This window comes from Podarcis liolepis (genome assembly GCF_965112155.1).
Source record: "Podarcis liolepis genome assembly, chromosome: 3".
Taxonomy (NCBI): Eukaryota; Metazoa; Chordata; class Lepidosauria; order Squamata; family Lacertidae; genus Podarcis; species Podarcis liolepis.
Window position 1 is genome coordinate 107,144,648 of NC_139557.1, and position 24,198 is coordinate 107,168,845.

The 24,198-nt window shown below is 45.4% G+C and overlaps 1 protein-coding gene across 1 annotated transcript; it reads left to right on the forward strand.

The window, feature by feature from the left end:
- The first annotated feature begins 3,374 nt into the window (after positions 1-3,374).
- Positions 3,375-23,940, forward strand: MALL (mal, T cell differentiation protein like). Its single transcript, XM_083494927.1, has 4 exons — positions 3,375-3,648; positions 17,216-17,383; positions 18,139-18,276; positions 22,276-23,940. The coding sequence occupies exons 1-4, from the start codon at positions 3,538-3,540 to the stop codon at positions 22,336-22,338; spliced, it is 480 nt and encodes a 159-aa protein (XP_083351053.1). The 5' UTR covers positions 3,375-3,537; the 3' UTR covers positions 22,339-23,940.
- The last annotated feature ends 258 nt before the right edge of the window (positions 23,941-24,198 follow it).

Consider the following 24,198-nt stretch of genomic DNA (forward strand, 5'->3'; position numbering starts at 1 on the left):
GATCTGGCAACTTCTGTTTCAGTGTATCTGAAGAAGTGTGCATGCACACGAAAGCTCATACCAAGAACTAACTTAGTTGGTCTTTAAGGTGCTACTGGAAGGAATTTTTTTTATTTTGACTATGGCAGACCAACACGGCTACCTATCTACTACTGAATATTCTGGGTGTGCATTTGGATCTACAACAGGCATAGGCAAACTCCGGCCCTCCAAATGTTTGGGACTACAATTCCCATCACCCCTGACCACTGGTCCTGTTAGCTAGGGATGATGGGAATTGTAGTCCCAAACATCTGGAAGGTTGGAGTTTGCCTATGCCTGATCTCCAACAAGAGCTTTTAGTCTCTGGTACACAAAGCAAAATGGATACTCGTTCAGTGCTCATGCCTGATGGGTGTAATAAAAGAAAACCATGCGTTCTCTGCCTTAGAAAAAGGATACCCAAAGTGATGGGCCACAGCATGCTTAAAACAACAAAACTTAATGAGGAAAATGTAATTGTTTAAAGGACAGGTGCAGAGAAATTTTAAATACCTGTGTTGTTATTGCTGTCTGGCCATGGGCTGTCACCACTCATTGCGGTAGTAAATAAGGAGCTGAACCTGTTGGCCTGGAAAGGAGGCAATCAGAGAAGGTGCTGACACTCCATTCTCCTTATTTTTTTAAATAAAAAATATATACCATATATCCTAAGGGACGCAGGTGGCGCTGTGGTCTAAACCACTGAGCCTAGGGCTTGCCGATCAGAAGGTCAGCGGTTCGAATCCCCATGATGAGGTGAGCTCCTGTTGCTCGCTCCCTGTTCCTGCCAACCTAGCAGTTCGAAAGCACATCAACGTGCAAGTAGATAAATAGCTACTGCTCTGGCAGGAAGGTAAAAGGCATTTCTGTGTGCTGCTCTGGTTCACCAGAAGCGGCTTAGTCATGCTGGCCACATGACTCGGAAGCTGTATGCCGGCTCCCTTGGCCAATAAAACGAGATGAACGCTGCAACCCCAGAGTTGTCCGTGACTGGAACTGATGGTCAGGGGTCCCTTTACCTTTATATACCATATATATACCCCGTGTGTGTGTGTGTTTTGCGGCCAACCCCACTCCCTACCCCACCTGTCCCCATGTAAAACTACCTTGGGCAAAAGATTCCTGTATTGCAGGGCAGCTTCGCAATTCCATGATTCTATGACCATACAGAAAAGTTAAAAACAGACATCAATTAACCATTGTGGAGAGATGCCTTCCTAGCTGCCTCCTCATATACCACAAGTTGTATAAATCTGCATGCTTTGACTTTTTGGCCTAGACTTCACTTCCGTTAAAACAGTGGAAGCAGTAACCAGGAAATAAATAAACCACACATTTGATTTTTATTGTTATTAAGGACTGTAGCCAATGTCAGTCCTACTCAGAGTAGACCTACTGCACACAAGTAACTTGGGTTCATGAATTTCAGTGGGTCTCCTCTGAATATAGCATTTTGTTGTTGTTGTTTAGTCGTGTCCGACTCTTCGTGACCCCATGGAGCAGAGCACGCCAGGCACTCCTGTCTTCCACTGCCTCCCGCAGTTTGGTCAAACTCATGTTAGTAGCTTTGAGAACACTGTCCCACCATCTCGTTGGATACAATACTATAAACCCCTTCGCTGTAGTCTTTGCTGTTTTTGTCACTGCTTGGAATAATGCTTGCTGAGTGGTAATTGCCGTGGGTAGTAGTAGTAGTAGTAGTAGTAGTAGTAGTAGTAGTAGTAGTAATTTGTTATTTATACCCCACCCATCTGGGTGGGTTTCCTCAGCCACTCTGGGCGGCCTCCAACAAAATATTAAAAATACATTAAAACATCAGTCGTTAAAAACTTCCCTAAACAGGGCTGCCTTCAGATGCCTTCTAAACATCAGATAGTTGTTTGTTTCTTTGACATCTGATGGGAGGGCATTCCACAGGGCAGGTGCCACCACCAAGAAGGCCCTCTGCCTGGTTCCCTGTAACTTTGCTTCTCGCAGTGAGGGAACTGCCAGAAGGCCCTCAGCGCTGGACCTCAATGTCCGGGCAGAACGATGGGGTATGCTGGACCGAGGCCGTTTAGGGCTTTAAAGGTCTGCACCAACACTTTGAATTGTGCTCGGAAACGTACTGGGAGCCAGTGTAGGTCTTTCAAGACCGGTGTAATATGGTCTCGGCGGCTGCTCCCAGTCACCAGTCTAGCTGGGAGGGTGGCTGGTGCCTTTCTGTCTGATTTGTGGTATTTGGGTGGCCAGCGTTGGGGGCAGAATACCCAGCTAGATAGATTCAAGGGGTTACTCCAACAGGGCTCCTCGTTTTCTGATGCTTTCTACAGTAGTTGGACGTTTTTCTGGTGTTCGTTTGTTCATTTGCTGGTGTTGGTTTGCTCTAGGAACAGAGGCAAGGAGACAGAGGGCCAGTTCACTTATTCCATTCTTCAGAAAACCCTCCGTTGGGCTGGTGTGCCCCACCTTCCAGGAAGGATGGAACAAGCACACTTGTGTGTACCATGCTTATTGGACAGAACACTTCCCCATCTATAACTGATGCAGTCCCCCTCCCATTCCCATTCTTTCTGGCAACAGTCGGAAATGCTGTGCTCAAATGCAGTACAAATCACTTCCCCTGTTTTGCTCCAAAGTGTAGGGAAGGGCTATGTAGGCAGACTGAGTGCTTTCCTTACGCAGTGGATGAACGGATCCAAAGGCAAACCGAAGCCAGTTGCCGTAGCCGTCATATCAGCCCGAATGCCCTTGAAAGAATCTCAGAACAGCAACACTGAACTTGATGTGGAAACAGCTCTTTCTGTCTTCTTTTGCTGTCTTCCTCCCTCCCACACCCCCTAGGGGGCACTGATTCAGATGTTTATGCCTTTGAGGGGCTGCTACATGAGTGCTGCTCTGCAGATAAGTTCTTGTTTAGCACCTTTGCAGGCCAAAGGAATCTGCCTTCCTCACTTTCCAGCTGATCCTTTCTGTTGGCCAAGTTTTTCTTTCTTTAAACCAGCCTCCAAAGGTGCAAAATTCAGATTCCAGCACTCTTAACTTTAAAATACTGTTAATGAGTTTGTTTTATTGTTTCACTTTTTTTAAAAAAAGAGTTTTCTAAAGTTTGCAGTCTTTCGGAATAAACAGCAAAAAAGATTTCTCTTCCCTATCGCAATGCCTAGAAGCTGAGTGAGCTTGCAAGGGAGCCCTAGCCAGGTACGATGGCCTTATTGGGAAGCCCTGGAATACAAAAGCCATTGAGCCTTGCAAAAGAAACAGGTGTGTTTATGTGTTGCCGCTTTCTCTCTCTCTTTTCCAGCAGGGCATATGGTTGCCAAGCCCTTCCTGATCGGCTTTATTAACTTTAGAATAGTTGATGATTCTTCTGCAGTGATGAGTGGAGCTACCTGCCAAGCTGGAACAGGCTTCACCTTTGACGTCCACTTGGGTGTGTCTGTGGATACTATTTTAAGCTTTGCTTGCAAACAGCGTCTCAGAGATAACTGAGAGTAGCGGAGCTGTACTAACTACAGCTATTCAGCCTGTACAGAAATGGATACCAAATCTTCAGGACCAGCTCCCGTCGGCACAGCGCCTGAAAATATTCCTTCAGGAGTGGATGTTTTCAGAACCATACCGTATGCCTTGATTCTGCCAGAGCTGGTAAGTCAAACGACTTCCTTTAATTATAGTTATTTGATTCCATATAGTATAATACAGTTCATGGCCGGGAGTCTTGGCACACACACACACACACACACACACACACACACACACACACACGTGCACATAGATAATAAACAAAAGGAAATCCATTGCACATCAAAAGGTCTCCACACACATCTCACTTACTGGATAAGAGAATGCAAGCTTAAAGCTGCTGTGCATCTGAATTTGCACCAGCGTTCCAATCTGATTGCTATCCATCTGCATCACTGTTGCTTTCAGTGGGCCCTGAAATTATTTTAAGCCTTTAAAATATTTTTGGAGCACGTATTCTGATTATTCCAAGGATGTTGATGTTGCAATCTGTTGGGATAAAACCTGAATGGCAAAGATCCCAAGAATTGGGGCTTTTGAAAAGGATGGGGACTCAAAAGATGGGACCCCTAAGAGAGGATGCAGGAAACTCACAACTCCCTGGAAAGTATGCAGGTCAGGTGCAGTGGAAGAAGTGAGGCTGGAGTGAGTCAGTTTAGATCAGTGATCTCCCACCAACTGCAAACATAGCACCTTGCCTGTATGTCTCTTGTCCTCTTTGTCAGAAAGAAGCTCAAGAGGTACATCAGTACAGAAAATGGAACCAGGAGTAGTTTGGTAGTATTGCTCACTTGCTTGTGTGAGGCAGAGAGCAACAGGACTGGGTCATTTTGAGCAGGAGAAGAGAACAAGGTGTTTTGAAAGTGTGAGACAGCTTTAACTCAGACCATCAGTCCTTTGAGCTCAGTACTGCATTCTCTGCCTGGAAGCAGCTCTTGTGGGCCCTGGGAAGAGGTATTTGTTATCCCCTACAACATGGCCCCTTTAAGTGGCAAAGCCAGGGGTTGGAGGGCATCACTTTCGACTCTCCATAGTTCAAAAAATGCAAAGAGATTCCCAGTTGATTGACCATGCTAGACTCTTAAAAGAAGCAATCAACCTCAGAAAGCAAAGCTAACTGAGCAGCCATCCACAATGCTGTTTGATGCTCAGCTCAGTTTGACTCTCAGGGACTCAGGAGCGAACCAATCTGCTCTAGTCCCTAGTCATCTCCTTGAGGCTGATTGCTGTGAGGACATGTTCTGCTCATGAAAGGTTCTCTCTGACCTAACAATTAGATACATTTTAGGCTTGGCTGAGCTGCATATGGTACCAAGGGACTGAACCAGGAGTCAAAATAAAAAAATTCCTTCCAGTAGCACCTTAAAGACCAACTAAGTTAGTTCTTGGTATGAGCTTTCGTGTGCATGCACACTTCTTCAGATACCCGAAAGCTCATACCACGAAAGCTCATACCAAGAACTAACTTAGTTGGTCTTTAAGGTGCTACTGGAAGGAATTTTTTTATTTTGACTATGGCAGACCAACACGGCTACCTATCTGTAACTGAACCAGGAGTGTTCACAAGTTAGACACCAGCGTTTATTTAAGCTTAACTAATGTGGTTTGCAGTTAATTGGACAAGGTTGGCGTTTTGGCCATTTACCTGGGGCCTTGGTTTGAGTGTCAATTACTCAGTTTGGGAGGGGGTGGCAGAAAACATGGGGTTTGCGGCACAAAACTAGCACAAAACATTGGCACCTGTCTGGAATCCATTGGAAAAGGTTGGGTTTTTTTGGCATTAAAATTGTGACCCTGTGTCAATTACTCGGTTTGAAGGCACGAAATGCGGGGGTTCGTGGCACAAAATGGCACAAAACTAGTGCTAAACTTTGGCATCAGGTTGCGGGGGATCCAGAATTTTGGGGTCACATGGTAATGAAGCTGTTGATTTATACAGGTGAGAGGAGCAGGCAGATTTAAGTGACTGGAACTTTGGGGGCAGAGTTCTGCTGGAACTTTGGGGGCAGAGTTCTGCTAGCTGACATACAAAGCAGAGAGGTCCAAAATCAGCTGCACTAACCACCCTGAACATATTCTTATGCACATTTATCTGGAGGTTAATCTATTGATTCCAAGAGTTTCCTTTCAAGTCTGCATACTTTGGGTATTAGCCCATGATATGGAAAACGTGGCAGAGCAACTCAAAAGCTGCAGCCCATTTGCGTTCCCCCTGAGCTTTATGACGTGTGGACTTTAATGCTGTCGGACTTTGCCTCTGATAAGTGAAGGACCTCTTGAGCGAAGGTTGCCTTCGTCACAAATCCAGCAAATTACAATAAATGCCCCAATGGTACTGATGACAAAGACTTCGCAAGAAGAAATCTCTGTGCTGTGAAATGGAAAGCCAGCGCTCCTGTGATATGACTGACACACCTTACTTACCTAATGGTTTTGGAATGCCCATTAAGGAGTGTGGCAAGCAATGCATTTTCAGTTAAAAGGATGACATTGAGGTGGGGGCAGATCAGAGGAACAGCGGCTGCTAACATAGGGTTACCAGACGTCCCTGGATTTGCAAATCTGTCCCTGGACAAATTCCATCCCTGGAATGTCCCCAAATTTGCAAATCTGTCCCCGGGAAACGTGGCAGCGGCAGCCTCAGCAGCCCGGAGCCAGCCTGGTAGTGCAGTTGCCTCTGGCTGGCTTCAGGAGCTGCTCGCTGCCGTGGCACCTGCCATTTTTCCTCACCGGAAGTCCCCATATGATGTGTCTTGTGCGCATAAGATGTGTCTTGTGCAATCTCCTGCCCCCTTCCCTCTTTGTTTTGACTGATCAGGGAGGCTTGGGAGTCGCAGGCGGGCTGCCGTTGCCCAGTTTTTTTAAAACTCTGTGCATTTATGTTTCACAGGGTGTGAAAGAAGGGCTTTGCACCTTTATACAATATGCATGTGTGCTTGGGCCCAGGGTCTTTTGCCTCACCATCCCCACTACTGACTCCCTGTTGCTACTCAGCTTCAAAAAAAGAAAAAAGTGTCCCCAGATTCATTGAAAAAAATCTGGTAACCATATGCTAACAGGCATGGGGGAAAGTGGCAAAGCCTTGGAGCTTTGTTTTCCTCCACAAACCTTTTTATACTCTGCGAAATGGGCAGTGTTCATATCAGAGCTGTCAGGAAAATTCTGCGTTCCACAAAAAGTTTTGACTTTTTGTTTGGAAGATTGTGCAGACTAATGGATCCAAATGGCAAAGGTCTATCAGATGAGGAACACAGAAAGCTGACCTACTGTGGGACCCTTCAGACAGGGGTTTTGTTGGAGGTGTCTACTTTACCTACTGCAACATGCCTTTGATATAATAAATATATAAATAATTTTTTATTTATACCCGCCCTTCAGAAAACCGGGCTCAGAGCGGCTAACAACAAATTTAAAACACTTAATAAATAAAACAAAAAACAGCATAAAATACAGTATAAAACGTGAATAACAATAAATTCAGCATTCAAAAATAAATTTAGGGGAGAAATCAATCCAATAAACATTAGATGATCACCAGGGCTAGCTGGCTAAAGTAGTCCTATTTGGGCCAGCGAGGAGACCAGGGGAGAATTAGCTGTGGGTAATCTTCATAAAAAGGGGCGGGGGAGGGAAGGAAGGGGAATAAAAGATCAGGCTAAGTTCAAATTGAAAGCCAGACAGGCCCTGTCTTACAGGCCCTGCAGAAGGAAGTTAAATTCTGCAAGGCCCTAGTCTCATGGGACAGAGCATTCCACCAGGTTGGAGCCATCACTGAGAAGGCCCTGGCCCTGGTGGAGGATAATCTGACTTCCTTAGGCCCCGGGACCTCTAAACTATGATTATTCATGAACCTTAAGGTCCTCTGTGGGGCATACCAGGAGAGGCGGTCCCGTAAATACGAGGGCCCTAAGCCACAAAGGGCTTTAAAGGTCAAAACCAGCACCTTAAACCTGACCTGATACTCCAGTGGGAGCCAGTGCAACTGGTAATGAAATGGTCATGCATTAGTGGTGGGTTTATACGGGACTTGTCCACACATCATTTTGCTTTATTAGATGTTCTGCAGTGCTTCCCCAGTGCTAGAGCATCTGGCGGGGCTCTCTTGCAATATAGTGCAATAAAAGCAGGACAAAACAAACAAACTATAACCACCTCAGGAACATCTGTGGTGCAGTTGACTTGCAATGCACACACATTTAACTTGCACAGATTCAGCCTTACATGTTTGGCCTAAAAAAATAAACAGGGGACAAGTGTCCAGGGAAACAAATGTTGGCAACCCCACCCACCATTGCACTCACCTGGGGAGAGAGTTCAGAGGTGCAGGGAGAGTGTTCCGCAGCCTTTGGGGGCTTTCATGCCTTGCTTATGAGCTTCTCAGAGGCATCTCTTTGCCTTTTTACGGAAATAGGTTGGATTAGATGGGCCTTTGGCCTCTCTGTTATGTTCTTCTGAACAGTAATAGAATGTGGTGGGTGCAACTGAGGAAGTTAAGTCTAACCGAGTCCCACTGAAAAGCATTCCTCTTGTGCAGCTTCTTGTAAACATAAGTGGGGCTTGTGCAAGGAGGATCTGCGCTAGCTTATGCCTTTACTTACAAAAGTGTATCTCTGTATATTTTTCATTTCATGCAGACCACAGTGGGCTTACAAGACTTTTCTCAAAGAAGGATCCTAAATTCTGTAAACAAAATAATGTTCTAGGTAAAGACGCTTTAAAAAATTGTACACAACCCTGCCACAGAGAGAGCGTCTGACTTTAATCCCATGGGCTTAGATAATAATTAGGATTCTGCCAGTGGAAACATCCTTTGAGCGGAATGCTACCTGCAGGATGCAGGCAAAGTCCACCAATTCCCCCTTTCCTCTGTAGCCTATTGATCCTCCCCCACTAAAATGTGCTTGGGAGGTTTTGGGGACCGTCCTGAGCAGTACAGTGGTACCTCGGGTTAAGTACTTAATTCGTTCCGGAGGTCTGTTCTTAACCTGAAACTGTTCTTAACCTGAAGCACCACTTTAGCTAATGGGGCCTCCCGCTGCCGCTGCGTTACCACCGCCCAATTTCTGTTCTTATCCTGAAGCAAAGTTATTAACCTGAGGTAATATTTCTGGGTTAGCGGAGTCTGTAACCTGAAGTGTATGTAACCTGAAGCGTATGTAACCTGAGGTACCACTGTATTTTGAAACGGAAGGCCCGATTTCACCTCCGCGCGACCCACCCTTGAGAACCTGCCTGGTTGCTTCTCAACAAGGGTGGGTCTGTGCCTCTCTTGAAAGCGATCCTTCCTCATCAGCCCTCAGTGGGGAGTGTAGGTCTGAGTAAGCAGAAGCTAAGAGATGCCTGCTAGTGGATATGAAAAGCTCAGTGCCAGATTCCCCCCAGCCCCACCCCTTGTTGTCACTGAAATGGTAGCTCTGGCTCAGGGTAGGTCTCTGGGAACACCTTTGTGAAATATGTGCATATTTATAGCGTAGGTATGCAGGAACTGACATCCTAGGAGAATTGTGAGGCTAGGTTCTTCTTGAAGAATTAATGATCCAGAAAACTCATTGCCTGTTCATAATGAAATGTTTGCACAAATCATATGAAGTATGTCCTATATATAAACACAGGTGGTTTTTTTGTTTTTTAAAATTTTCTCTCTGTGCCAATATCTGTCCTTTGAATTAGGCTTCAAAGGTGTACATATTTTACCTGTACATTTTGCCCCACACAGTAAATAGCATCTTTTTCTTTCTTTTTTATGGGGGATTAAATTGTCCTTCTACATTGCCGTGGTCCCAATCCAACACCACAACACCACCACATGGCTGCTATTAGTTTTTAAAAACTGCGGGAGTTGTATCTATGGATTTGCAGCATCATGATCTATTTGGGTGGTTGTTGCCAACCCAATCAGAACACTGGAATCTACTAAGACAGGTCATTGGTCCATTTTGCTCAGTATACTGTCTATGTTGATTTACAGTAGCTCTCCAAAGTTTGGGACAGGGATCTTTTTCGTCCCATTCTAGAAATGTCAGAGATTAAACTCACAGAATCATAGCCCATTCCCTATGGAAGTGAGGGTATAAAATGCCTGATCTATCCTGTGTATAAACACCCTACTCCAGTCCGGAGTTTCTGTGCATGCTGTGAAGTTCACACTTAGCTCCTATGCTTGCAGATGTTCCCACTCACTTCATTTACAGTGTAAGATGTCCAAACCCAAATAGTGAATGGAATCTTTGCTATTTGGCATTAAGCATGGCGCAACATGGTCAGGGTCTATGCCGTTAAGCTATTCGGACAGATGAGTAGAATACCGGGTTTGCATCCTGCTCCTTTTATCAGCAGTTCTCATCTTATACGAGAGCGGCTGGCTGGCTGCAGGTAGCTTTGTTCCAATGTAAGGAACGTGGGAAAGGAGAAAAGCAATCAATCTTCTGAAGCGAATCTAGGATGGGTGCAGAAAGATGTGACGACAGACAGAGAGAGAGAGAGAGAGAGAGAGAGAGAGCGCTTACAGCGCATCCTTCAGCCATGAGGTGAAGCCACCTTCCTCCTGGCTTTCAAACAGAGATGAGACAGATCTTGGTCCTGGCTTGGTGGTCAGTCTTGCCCCATCCACATGCTTCAGGAAGGCTGCCCACCATTATTATTATTTTAAAAATGAATTTTTAATACAGTGGTACCTCGGGTTACAGATGCTTCAGGTTACAGACTCCGCTAACCCAGAAATAGTACCTCGGGTTAAGAACTTTGCTTCAGGATGAGAACAGAAATCATGCTCCGGTGGCGCGGCAGCAGTGGGAGGTCCCATTAGCTAAAGTGGTACCTCAGGTTAAGAACAGTTTCAGGTTAAGAACGGACCTCCGGAACGAATTAAGTTCTTAACCTGAGGTACCACTGTAAAAGAAGGCTGAATGTTAAAGAATTTATCCATCTGTCCATTGCATTATTTCTTTATTTGTCTAATGAAACTTTTTGAAGTGCAAAGCCTTAGTGGAAAGTGGAATGGCTTGTTGGTGACATTATAGGGACATAGTTCATCAGTGCCGTACAGGTCTTCTGCTGCAGATCTACAGATCACACAGAACACCCTCGCAAAGTCAATTCTGGAGAGGAATAGGTACAACAAGAGTGCAACCCTATGCATGTCCACTCAGAAGTTGGTTGCGTTGTGTTCAGTGGGACTTAACGCCCAAGCAAACATGCCTAGGACTGCAGCTTTAAACTTGCCAGAGTGAGGCCCCATTTCAGAGCAGCTCCAATGCTCTATAAATGTTATATGTTTCTTCACCTACAGAGAAGTAAACAGCAGCTTTATTCACAAAGCAAAATAAATAAAACGTCTTAACTCAAAGGCATATTTGTGCCAATTTGCACGGAGAATTCCCCTAATGCAGGCATCCCCAAACTCAGCCCTCCAGATGTTTTGGGACTACAGCTGCCATCATCCCTAGCTAACAGGACCAGTGGTCAGGGATGATGGGAGTTGTAGTCCGAAAACATCTGGAGGGCCGACTTTGCCTGTGCCTGCCCTAATGTACTAATACTTCTTTCAATGACTACTTCTGGGTGTTTATTAAGTTGCTAAGAGAGCCAAGAAGGAAAGTTTTCAGGGGGAAAGCCATGCTCTTTTTGTGTGTGGCAAAAATGACCAAGGTCACATGTACAACGTGGGTTGTAGTCAATTGTTTTTTTTGCTAAGAACGGACCCATTAAAATTAATAGACCCAAGTTACCTATGTCCATTATTTTCAGTGGATCCCCATACATTTAAAACACACCCCTCCCCCAAATAATCTCAAGAACTGTAGTTTAACCTTCACAGAGATACAGTTCCCAGTTAACAAACGGCAAACAAACACATTGGCTAGTCTTTAAGGTGCTGCAGGACCCTATGTTGTTTTAGAATAAAGATGTGTGGTTGTTGTTTTCACGATGACTTGTTTGCAAGCCTCTGTTTGCCCATCAGCAGAAATAGCTGCAATGTACTCCCAAGAATCAGGTTCAATGACTCCTGGGTGGAGACCTTGAAAAGAGCTGAGAGAGGCAGAAAGGGAGGCTGGGTGTGGAGCCCAGGGTGAAGACATGGTGAAAAGAATCAGGTTCACAGAGTTTGAGGGCAGGTGTTGCCTTAGTAACAAGGCCTGAGAGAAGAGAACACCACTGCTGGGAGCTTGTAGTTGTGAGGCAGTCACACAGCACAGAGATGGACGACTGGTCGGTCCAAGGCAGTTTTGTGGGGAAGGCACACTTAGAATCATAGAATCATAGAATCATAGAGTTGGAAGAGACCACAAGGGCCACCGAGTCCAACCCCCTGCCAAGCAGGAAACACCATCAGAGCACTCCTGACATATGGTTGTCAAGCCTCTGCTTAAAGACCCCCAAAGAAGGAGACTCCACCACACTCCCTGGCAGCAAATTCCACTGTCGAACAGCTCTTACTGTCAGGAAGTTCTTCCTAATGTTTAGATGGAATCTTCTTTCTTGTAGTTTGGATCCATTGCTCCGTGTCCGCTTCTCTGGAGCAGCAGAAAACAACCTTTCTCCCTCCTCTATGTGACATCCTTTTATATATTTGAACATGGCTATCATATTACCCCTTAACCTCCTCTTCTCCAAGCTAAACATGCCCAGCTCCCTTCGCCATTCCTCATAAGGCATCGTTTCCAGGCCTTTGACCATTTTGGTTGCCCTCCTCTGGACACGTTCCAGTTTGTCAGTGTCCTTCTTGAACTGTGGTGCCCAGAACTGGACACAGTACTCCAGGTGAGGTCTGACCAGAGCAGAATACAGTGGCACTATTACTTCCCTTGATCTAGATGCTATACTCCTATTGATGCAGCCCAGAATTGCATTGGCTTTTTTTAGCTGCCGTGTCACACTTGTCCTTTGTGAGTTGACAGTAGGTTCAGATTAATGATATCTGCTAAGAAATGTTCATGGACTGGCTGGATGCAGAGGAATGGTGGGAGGAACTAGCTTGGGAACCCCCAAGGGAAGAAGGCTCAAATCCGGGGAGTGGTGGTGGGACAACGATGAGTGGGCAGAGGGGAAAAACTGGAAGGAGGAGGTGTCAGAAGCTGAGGAGGTAACAGGGTTGAGTGAGCAGGAAGAGGCTGTGGCAGAGAGCAGTCCAGAATCAGAGGCAGAAACTGAAGCAGGAGAGGAGGGAGGCCAAGAGGCGGAGATGAGTCTGGATGGTATGGATGTCCCACTCCTGCTGTGCCAAGCTCCTGTCCCCCTTGGTCTCCCAGAAGCAGAGGAGGCATGAAAAGGATGGAGGAGAGGTTAGATTCATGCAGGCGCAGTCTCCAATTGCTTTGAGGGAAAACCTTGGAGAGGAAGGGATTTAGGCAGCTCTGAGGAGGCGGGGGCATTCAGTCTCAGCAACTGCTACATGGAGGCAAGACTTGCTGGATATAAGTTGCTGTGCTCATTAGGTCTGTACAGATCATATTTTTGCTAATCGAGAGTTAACTCCAACTTGCACAGTGTGATTTACTGCTGGCTCGCTCCTGGCAGTGCTTAACTGTGCAAGGCTCTGCTCTTGGCAAAATTGCCTGAAAAGCAATAGCTAAGGATATATCCAGGCAGCTCTGATCTGAATCTTTGGGTGGGTGCACCACACCTTGTCTCAGATATGAAGGACTCTTCAGCCCAGTTGCAACCCAGAGAGTTTGCACAATACTTTTAACCACTGGAAGATCTTTCTCTTCCCTTCCAACCGAAACTGGGCAAATCAGTCCATTTTGGTTCCTCTCAGTTTCTTTCTTTCTTTCTTTCTTTCTTTCTTTCTTTCTTTCTTTCTTTCTTTCTTTCTTTCTTTCTTTCTTTCTTTCTTTCTTTCTTTCTTTCTTTCTTTTTCTTCTTCTTCTTCTTCTTCTTCTTCTTCTTCTTCTTCTTCTTCTTCTTCTTCTTCTTCTTCTTCTTCTTCTCAGTTCTCCATATCAGCTTGCGATTTTTAAAAAAAGTCCTTGTGAAGATTCATCAGCATTTTGGTGCAAAAATTCTCCCAATCTGCACATTTTTGGATGCGGTTTTGTCCAAAACACATTTTTGCAAAGCAATTTCCCCCTAATATAATGCCTTTTCGGGGATGTGTGCATTTCATGACCCTAGTACATGCATTTTTGCACACAATTCTCGGCTGGTGGGCTGCACTGCTAAATTCAAAATGCTAATTCAGAGTGGGCAGCTCTGTCCTGTACACTGTGAAATGGATTTTTTACTTTATAACTGTAGAGGTAATGCGTAAAGCAGGGGTTGGCAAGGTTTACCTCACCTGGGCTAGTTCACTCCAGCAGATATGCTTCTGTGGGCTGGATTGCATGTGTGCCCACGATTTCTGGCGTCTGTGCAGACATGATTTCTGGCGCCGTGGAAGCGAGTCCCTGCACCACGCTGTGCCAGTTTAGCGCAGCGCACAGGGACTCGCCAAGCGGGTGGCTCGGTTTGGGAGCCTCTCGTGGGCCGGTTAAATGACCCCCGTGGGCTGCTTGTGGCCTAGGAGCCTTAGGTTGCCTATCTCTGGTGTAAAGCACATGTAATGAGCTTTTGAATCAAAGCATACAGTGATGTTGAGGAATTTTTCTCACAAAGCTCTTTTTTATTTCATTTTGTAATCATTCCCCCTGTTTGCTACTGTTTGACAGATGGGTAAAATCTAATATTTCAAGGTTGCTTATAAAGTGATCAAGCAGAAACTAACCTGCGGTTGACCTTATGAAGAATGAGAGAGGGTTGCGCAACTGCTAGGTGTGCACTCCAGTCTCACTTCCTGCACTCTATTCAACCTATATTTGGATGTCAAAATGCTTTAGAATATGGGTGGCCAACCCACTGTCCGACAGATGTTGCTGGACGACATTAGAAGAACCTGGCTGGATCAGAGCAAAAGTCTACTTGGTTCAGTATCCTAGTATCTTTTTTCATTTATTTTTTTCATTTTCATTTTCAAAAACAGGAACAGAGAGCTTGCTTAATCCCTCTGCCCTCCCCCTCATCCCACTTAAAACTTCATACCAAATACAGCATGTATACATATACCATAAGACCTCCCTTCTACCCTTTTCCTGCTTTTCTACTACTCTGCGTAATCCACATCTTTTTAATCATCCAATTTGTTATCTATTAAAACCTCTTATCTATTTCAGCTCTGCTGGATTTACTCGAGACCTGCTAGGCTGCGTATTTGTTTATACTGGTTCTTAAAATATTCAATAAACATTATCCATTCCTCCTTGAATTCCTTATCTTCGTTTTCTCTTATCCTGTTCGTCAGACCAGCCGGTTCAGCATATTTGAACATTTTACATTTTACCATACTTCTTATCCACCTTTGTGCCAATATTGGGTTCTAGCTGCGGCCATGGCGCATAGTAATAAACACTTTTGTTTTTTTGGGGACCTCTGTTATTACCATCCCCAAGAGGAAAATCTCAGGTGCTTTGGGGAAAGTTTATTTTTATATTTTTTTTTAATTCATTATATATCATTTCCCAATATTTCTTAATTACTTTGTAGGACCACCACATGTGGAAAAATGATCCCTCATTTTCCTTACACTTCCAACATAAACCTTTTTCTTATTTAGACATTTTCGTCAGTCTGGTGGGTGTTAAATACCACCTGTATCCTAGTCTTACAGTGACCAAGCAGATGCTCATGAAAAGCCCAGAAGAGTGAGCTGTGCTTGCCATTTCTAGCAACTGGTTTTCAGAGGCACCAGAGGCACAAACCACCAGAGCTAGAAAAACTTATAGATTTGGAGGGGGGACCCCCTAAACCCTAGAACAGGGGTCTGCAACCTTTAAGACAAAAAGAGCCACTTGGACCCGTTTCTGAAGGGGAAAAAAACTGGGAGCCGCAAAACTCGTCATTATAAAAATAACTTTTTTGTCACTTTTTTATTATTTCTTTGTTTGACCCCTCAGAATTACTCCTCCTCATAGAAATAAACGTTAAATTAACAAGTTACCTTCTTGTGTGTGTGTGTTCTTCACTCCCCTTCAAAACAGTGACCAGTGTACATGCCCCCTTTCAATGCAGTGACCAGCGTACATGCCCCTTACAATGTAGCGGGCGGGCGGGAAGGTGACGTCGGGACGGTGCGTGACTAACGCACGCACCGCCCCCATGCGACGTCACAGCCAGTACAGCGCCCGCCACAGTGGGGAGTGTTGGGGCGCACAATACGCCTCCTCCCCTCCCTAGTATCCGCCCCGGAGCCGCGGCAAAGGTGTAAAAGAGCCACATGCGGCTCCGGAGCCGCGGGTTGCTGACCCCTGCCCTAGAAATTAATAAATGGTAGGATTGTGTTGATTTGGGATGTGAAGGGAGAAATACAAGCTGCAGGGGAATTCCTGGGCTAGCCTATGCAAAAACAACCTGGCCAAGCCAGGGCCATTAAGAAGCAATACAGGGCCACTGAGGGCTATTGGCAATGCGAGAGAAATGCTCTCCCCCTTGCCCTGAGGCGTGAACAAAGATTGGGGGGGGGTTGGAAGGTTGCCTGGGTAATTGGGTGTGAGGCGATGGAAAGAGAGTCCTGAGCAAGGGTTGCTGGGGAGAATGAGGGGAGGAAGAAAGAATGGGATCCATCTTGGACAGGCTGGCTGAAGGCTGGCTGGGAGAAATGCCTTAGATTCCAGGGCTGCGCTGCTGTGGGGGACAAGCCACAGAGGACCATGCTGTAAGATCTGGACTCCCCTCATGCAGACTGATGGTGTACATAGGTGAATAAGCCATATTTTTTAAACCTATAACAGTCTTTGCCAGGTCTCAATTCTCCAAAGGAACACAGACCCTGAGTGAGTGCCTGGGAACCCATTGCTTGGCAGGGAGAGAGGGAAGGCAACCCAACTTTTGTAACAATACTCACTGTGGCTAGAAGCCATTGATAGCTTTATCAACCACAGATTTGTCTAATTCTCCTTCAAAGCCATCCAAGTTGGTGGCCACCACTTCATGTTGTAGGAACCAATTCCACCATTTAACTAAGGGCTGTATGAAGAAGCACTGACTTTTGTCTGCCCTGAATCTTTCAACATTCAAGTTCCTTGGACGGCTCTGGGTCCTAATCCTATGAGAGAATGAGGAAAATGTCTCTATGCCCACTTTCCCTGCACTATGCATAATTTTATGCACCAGTATTACTTACTGTGAAGGGATGCGGGTGGCGCTGTGGGTTAAACCACAGAGCCTAGGACTTGCCGATCAGAAGATCGGCAGTTCGAATCCCCGCGACGGGGTGAGCTCCCGTTGCTCAGTCCCTGCTCCTGCCAACCTAGCAGTTCGAAAGCATGTCAAACTGCAAGTAGATAAATAGGTACCACTCTGGCGGGAAGGTAAACGGCGTTTCCGTGCGCTGCTCTGGTTTGCCAGAAGTGGCTCAGTCATGCTGGCCACATGACCCGGAAGCTGTATGCTGGCTCCCTTGGCCAATAAAACGAGATGAACGCCGCAACCCCAGAGTCGGCCACGACTAGACCTAATGGTCAGGGGTCCCTTTACCTTGATTACTTACTGTAGTTTTAAATTACAACTCCCATAATCCCCAGTGATGGGCCATGTTCACTTGGGCTGATGGGGGTTGGAGTCCAACAAATCTACACAGACAGAACTGAAGCAGACTGATGCGGCATTAAATGGGTACAGCAAAGCTTATAATTGTGCCTTCCTTTCCCCTTCTTTGCAGATCTTTGGCTGCTGGGTCTGGATCCTCGTAGCAGCTACCAATGTGTACTTCCCTTTGCTGCAGGGATGGGTCATGTATGTCTCTCTTACTTCCTTTCTCATCTCGCTGATGCTTCTAATGTCCTACCTGTTTGGCTTCCACAAAAACTTCGCCTCCTGGAGAATCCTGGTAAGAGGTGGGACACACACAGAGTTTATGCCATGTACAGGATGCAAATTTAGAAAACACATTGCTGTTTATTAATTGAATTTATACACCGCCCTATACCTGGGGGTCTCAGGGCGGTTCACAGAATAAAATCAAGATATAAAACCACAAAATACATAATAAAAATAAAAACAACAACCCAATAGCCCTCCCCCAACCCCCACATTTTAAAAAGGCAAAGGATATAAATCAGATCAACCAAAGGCCTGGTTAAAAAGGAACGTTTTGCCTGGTGCCTAAAGGTGTATAATGAAGGCGAACTTCCCTGGGGAGAGCATTCCACAGACGGGGAACCACTGCAGAGAAGCCTATTCTCGTGTTGCCACTCTCTGGAACTTGCTACAGTAGTACCTCGGGATCTGCTGCCTCTGTCGATCCTTTGATCTGAGGCAGTCACCTCACCTTGCCTCATGGGTGGGCCCACACCCAGTGCTATTTTTCTATAAAAAGAGGTGCTGGAACTCACCACGAACACCTCCCTCATTCTCTCAGAATGGCAATGGCACCCACCTGAGCCGGAACTGAGTTCCAGAGAGTTCCGGCTGGGGAAAAAAACCCTGCCTGGCCCTGATGGTTCCTTCACCCTCTCCTCATGACAAATAACATATCTTCTACACCTGCACAATGTACATAACATAGACTGCAGAACTGAACTTTTCACTTTTTAAAAGGCCCTGATCTGGACAAGAACCTGTTGCTCTTCTTCTGTTTTTTAGGATAGCCTTTACCATGGAGCTACTGGCATCCTCTACATGAGTGCTGCAGTCCTTCAGGCCAATGCAACCATCCGCTCGGAGACAGAAGTGCCCCCAGAGTCTTCGCCCCTCTACTATCAGCTCAATGCTGCTGCTACGGTGAGATAACTTTTATGTGCTCCACCAGCTGAATTTGGTTTGGTATGTTTGTGAATGTGGAGTCGAGGGGGAGGCCAAGTTCAAGTCACCCTGCTTCTGCTACGGACTCACCATGTTGTTGTTGTTTAGTCGTGTCCGACTCTTCATGACCCCATGGACCAGAGCACGCCAAGCACTCCTGTCTTCCACTGCCTCCTGCAGTTTGGTCAAACTCATGCTGGTAGCTTCGAGAACACTGTCCAACCACCTCGTCCTCTGCTGTCCCCTTCTCCTTGTGCCCTCCATCTTTCCCAGCATCAGGGTCTTTTCCAGGGAGTCTTCTCTTCGCATGAGGTGGCCAAAGTATTGGAGCCTCAGCTTCACAATCTGTCCTTCCAGTGAGCCCTCAGGATAGGTTTGATCTTCTTGCAGTCCATGGGACTCTCAAGAGTCTCCTCCAGCACCATAATTCAAAAGCATCAATTCTTCGGCGATCAGCCTTCTTGCTGTGCATTAATATCTCTTAGCCCAGGTGTGGGGAACCTTCAGATGTTGCTGAACGACAACTTCCACCATCCCTGGCCAGTGGCCATGCATTGCTGGGCCTGATGGAACCTGTAACTTAGTAACATCCAGAGGGCCAAAGGTTCCCCACGCCTGTCTTAGCCTTGGTGAAACCCATCTGTAAAATGGGTGCAATAGTTCGTGGGATCACCACGACGCTTATTGACAGGCTGAAAAATATTTTGCCAACTGAAAGGGCGTATCTTTCAACCAGCAATAAACACTGTCCAATTGGGCTTCTGTTGATTATATACCCAGTCAATCATTTGATTTTAATCTCCTATTTTGTTAATATAATGACCACCATATTTTACCTTATTTCGGCACTTTCAAAGGCAGAGACGTCACCGGTTGCTTCTTTGTCCAAATATATTTTGGTGTGCAACCTGTGATCTTTTGCACTGAACGAAGTCGATTTATCTGCCAGGATAATCCTGAATCATGACATAAAGAAAATTGCAGGTGGCAGGTGGACTTCATCCATGCCTTTTATTAGCAGTAACTTGGAACCTAAGTGTCCTTTCCATGTGTGTAAGGTCTTCTGATTCAGTGAAGCAGTGTGTGCAGTTTTTGCTGTATGTCCTCTAAAACCTCCCAGGTCACCCCCCATCCTGTCCTGCAAGTTCTTCCAACCAGCAGTGGCTGATGTCCATTGGAGCTGGTAGGGCAGAATGTAGGGAGCCCAAACAATAGATGGAACCAGTCAAAGACAAGCAGAGCCAACTAATTCTGGTTTTGTCTCCATCCTCCTCCCTGCTGAGTTCTGCCAGGGGCAACACCGAGTCTAAGGAGCAGGAAGCTGACAGAAACTGCCACCCTTGGACTGGCTGTAAGAAGGTCAGGGCTGGCTGGGAACAGAGCTGAGTTTGGTAGGGCAGGACCTCATTCACTTTTTGTGGGGGAGAACTGTAAATTTTAAGTTGAAACCTGGCAGAAGAATGTGATGACATTCGTATGTAATGCTAAACCATGGTTTAGTGCTAGGGGAATGAGCCCGTGCAAGTCTTGAACTTGTGCACTCCTTCCTCTTGCACACCCATGAAGAAGGGTTCAGAAGCTTCCACTTCCATTGTAGACTAACCACAGGTTATCATGACATTCAAAGCCAGGGAAACTATGGTTAATCTTAACTATGATTGGCTAAAGCAAGGCATCTTCAAACCATGGTTTATGAAGCGGTAGTTTTACTAAACCATTGTGATTAAACACAGTTTATACTGTTGTTAGTCACAAATGGAGGCGGGAGCTCCTGGTGCTTTTACACTAGAGGAGGGAAGGGAGAAATGTGCTAGCCCAAGCCTCTCACAGGTTCATCTGTAATGTTAAGCAGTGGTTTAGCAAATTGAGGAAATGCAGCATGTTTGTATACTCCAAAGACTCTTTGATTTTCTTTGTATGAAGGGCTCGCTGTTTTAGTACAATAAATTTCACTGAGTCTTGATGATACACACAGGAATTCAGGGGGACGTTTATACCACTCAAGATTTAAAGGGCAAATTGTTGGTGCCTTGCTGTTTATGCCTCATCACATTAGAATAGATTACATCCATTTCCCACTGATTAGCTCAATTAATAAATATGCAATGTTCATCTGATAGGTTGTTTTTGTTCATTGTCATAATTTCCTAATCTAATTCTAATCAGGTAGTGCATGACACACTTTGGTGGGTAAACATTTGTTAGCTGCACCTACTTAGTTGTTCCCATGAAATTATGATGACAAGGGGCTTCAGAGTCACAGGCCTTCATTGCTGCTGGCATCTAAGCATTTGCCTTGGAGCAATCAGGGCTGACTGTGAGTGTCTCTTTCATTTTCCTGGGATGTGACATCCGTAACCGTTTGGATTTGAGGTGGGAAAGGGCCGTAGCTCCAAGATACGAGTGTGTGTTTTGCATGCAAAAGCTCCTGGGCTCAATCCTCAGCATCTCCAAGGAGAACTGGGAAAGACTCCAGGTATTTTGAAACCCTGGGGAGCTGCTGCCGGTCAGTGGAGGCAATACTAACCTAAATGGACCACTGGTCTAACTCAATGTAAGGCAGCTAAGTTATTATGCGGTGAGGTGAAGGCAGATTTGAATGTGGGGAGAGAAAAAGAAACAACTTGAAGTTTTGTTTTGGTGAAGTGCTGCAAGTTGCTTTGCCCTTCAGAGCGTACCTGGGAATCTTACCCAAACTATGTGGCAGCAGAGTCTGATTTGCTACCGATGAGACAAGGGCTGGAGAACTGCAGGCCATCTGGGGAGCATGCAGTTTGTAAATAAGAAGGGAAGGGAATCCTAGTGTTATGTACTGAGTTGAATAGGATCCAAAATGCAGCAGTCTGATTGGTCCTAGAACAATAGGATTCAGAATGCAGCAGCCTGATTGGTCCTAGAACAATAGGCTCCAGAATGCAGCAGCCTGATTGGTCCACAGGAGCCACCCAATCCAGCTCCAGGTGGAAGTGAATCTGCAACCTGATTGGCCTACAGGAGAATCCCGGAATTAGCCAATCACGTGGGGCCCATTGTGTAAATAATGCATGTAAAGCAGACATTCTGTGGGAACTTCCATTCCTCCTCACCACTATGAGCTGAATAAAGAGCATGAAATCCACACTCGACTCTGAGTATATTTCACCTGTCCTGGTTGCCATGCCAATGAGGACATGCCTTCTGAGTCCAAGATGCCCTGTGGGGTTTTTTGGAGGACCAGTTAGAGCTGGGGACTTGTGTGTTTGATCATGGCGAAGCCATGATGCCATCCCAGGGCACTCTTCAGTCCTTGACTTGAGGCCTTAATCACTTCGATCTGCGGATGTGACACTTTTACAAGTGCCACACAATGTCTGTTTGTCCCCAGTGAGGAACTGATCTTTCATTGTGGTTTCACCTATACTCTAGGACTCCTTGCTCACTGATATGAGTCAGGTGCTGTATTATTTCAGGCACTTGCTAAAATCCATTTTGTTTAAGTAAGCTGACCCGTATACGTAAAACTGATGTGCCTTTTAATAGGTAATTTTCTTCCTTTTTTCATAATGTGCGTTTTTAAACTACTGATTTTATTCATATTTTGAATCATTTTTAGGTCATCTTGCCCTTGTCTCCTGTCTTTCACAGATAATCTTAGCGTTTATTTTATGCTTTATGTAAACCGGATAGAGGTTTTGACAATCAAGTGGTGTGTTCCAAATTTCATTAATTAAATAGATAAGGTGAATCTAGCCCACATGTCAGGCTGCACCAGCCTCTCCCAGCGCAGGGAGTCAAAGGTGATGCTTTTGGATTAGCACTGCCTGTCTGACTACTCCCTTTCCATCTACTTTATATAAGAGAGATAAACTATTAGAAAAGCAACAAAAGCTTCCAATATCCTTTCCTCAGAAGAAAATGACCCAGGGAAGCTGGGAGGGCAAAACCATGTGCGTTATACTCTAATCATCTCTCTTCTCCCTCCCTTTTTCTCTTTTTCAGTTCTTTGCATTCATCACCACGCTGCTGTATATTCTTCATGCCTTCAGCAACTACTACCAGTGAAAACTGCCGGGGATGTATATAACATAAGGCCTAATTTTCCCTCCATGGAATCCGTGTCCCAAAACAAATTCACATTTGCGTAAGGACAGAGCCCAGTTGAAATTGTGGCCATTCATCACCTAGCGGCACCTTCTCATTTTAGGTGAAAGAAATATTGGGTTTTATTTCAACCTGCCATTTCACTCAAGCTGTGTTGTGTAAGAAGCTGCAGTAGAAATACTACCACCCAATCCTTGATAATCACAGTTATCCAGAGTCATGGTCTGTTCCCCAGAGTTGTGCCTTGGAAAACCTGTGTAAATAATACACCCATTTTTCTAAATCAGTGTGTGTTTGTGGGGGGTTCTTCTTCAAAGTACTTGTACCGTTTCCAAACCAACTCCTCTGCTGATGAAGCCAGGTATATCTGCTCTGAAACCCTCGCACGTTGCAGAGGATTCTGGGGTATTTTCTAGGTGAGCACAGATGATAAGAGGCACTGGCCAAGTCTGTGGCGCCCCACCATTGCCCAGCTTAAACTCAGAAATGTGCTCTCAAATGCGTCTCACAATCTCCCGCCTCTGCGTGTCACAGGAAACATGGGTGGCAGCGGGCAAACTGTCTTTCAGGGAGGCTTGTCTGTGACTATATTCTTCTGACTAGGTTCCTTTGAGAAGCTTCCAGACGATTCCAGAGCTTCCCCGAAGAACCGTTTGAAAACTATTCCCTCAGGCCATTTGGATAAAACCATGTTTGGCCTGACAATGACCGTCACAAACAAATGAATACCGATGACCGTTAAGAAAGATTCATGTGTTACTTTCTGATGCTGTAGTATTGTCCCGTGGTATTTTTACCTCATCAAATGCGTGTGGGACGTATATTTTGAAAATGTTCCTGCAAGTGGCAAAAGATTGTATTTACTTCAGGGGATGAATACAGTGGTGCCCCGCAAGACGAATGCCTCGCAAGACGGAAAACCCGCTAGACGAAAGGGTTTTCCGTTTTTGAGCTGCTTCGCAAGACGATTTTCCCTATGGGCTTGCTTTGCAAGACGAAAACGTCTTGCGAGTATTCCGATTCCCCCCCCCTTTTCTAAGCTGCTAATAGCCTTTTAGCCGCTAATCCGCTAATCCTTTAATAGCCGCTAAGCCTTTAATAGCCGCTAAACTGCTAATAGCGCTAATCCACTAAGCCGCTAATAGGGTTGCTTCGCAAGACGAAAAAACCGCTAGATGAAGAGACTTGCGGAACGGATTAATTTCGTCTTGCGAGGCACCACCGTAAATATAAATTCTGGCTTGTCATCCTGTCACGATGATATTACTGGGTCAAAGAGCAACGTGTGAATTGCCCTTTCAGTACTGCTGATATATGCTAAAGGTTTTTCTGACCTTTGTTATTACAGAGAATGTTTGTTTTTATGGGAAAACATGAAGTAACTTATTGGTTAATCTGTGTGGGTTTTTTTAAAAAATAGTTTTGTTCTCCATTTTATATTGCTATTTTAGTGAACTATCTTTTGTTAGGACAATATGGCTGACTGTTCTCTCTGATTGGCTCACATGTGTCTCTTTTGCTGTTGCTGTAAAATAAATCTCTCTGGAGATCTGCCTCCCACTATATCTGTGTTCCTGTGTATGTAGCTGTAGATGCAGAAGATGTAATTAAGGACATGTTTTTGCCATGAAGTTTAAACTGCCACAGAAGAACTGTGAGGGTTGTAGGCTTGTGGGGTCCATTAGGGGGCCAGAGCTTTCTAAGGATCCATCTAGATCATTACCTATTTTCAAACACAACTACTGTAAGCCATGGGTCACTCCCAGAAAAGGGGAAGAAATTCAGTTTTGTTTGCATTTTAATGAGAAACTACCTGATTTG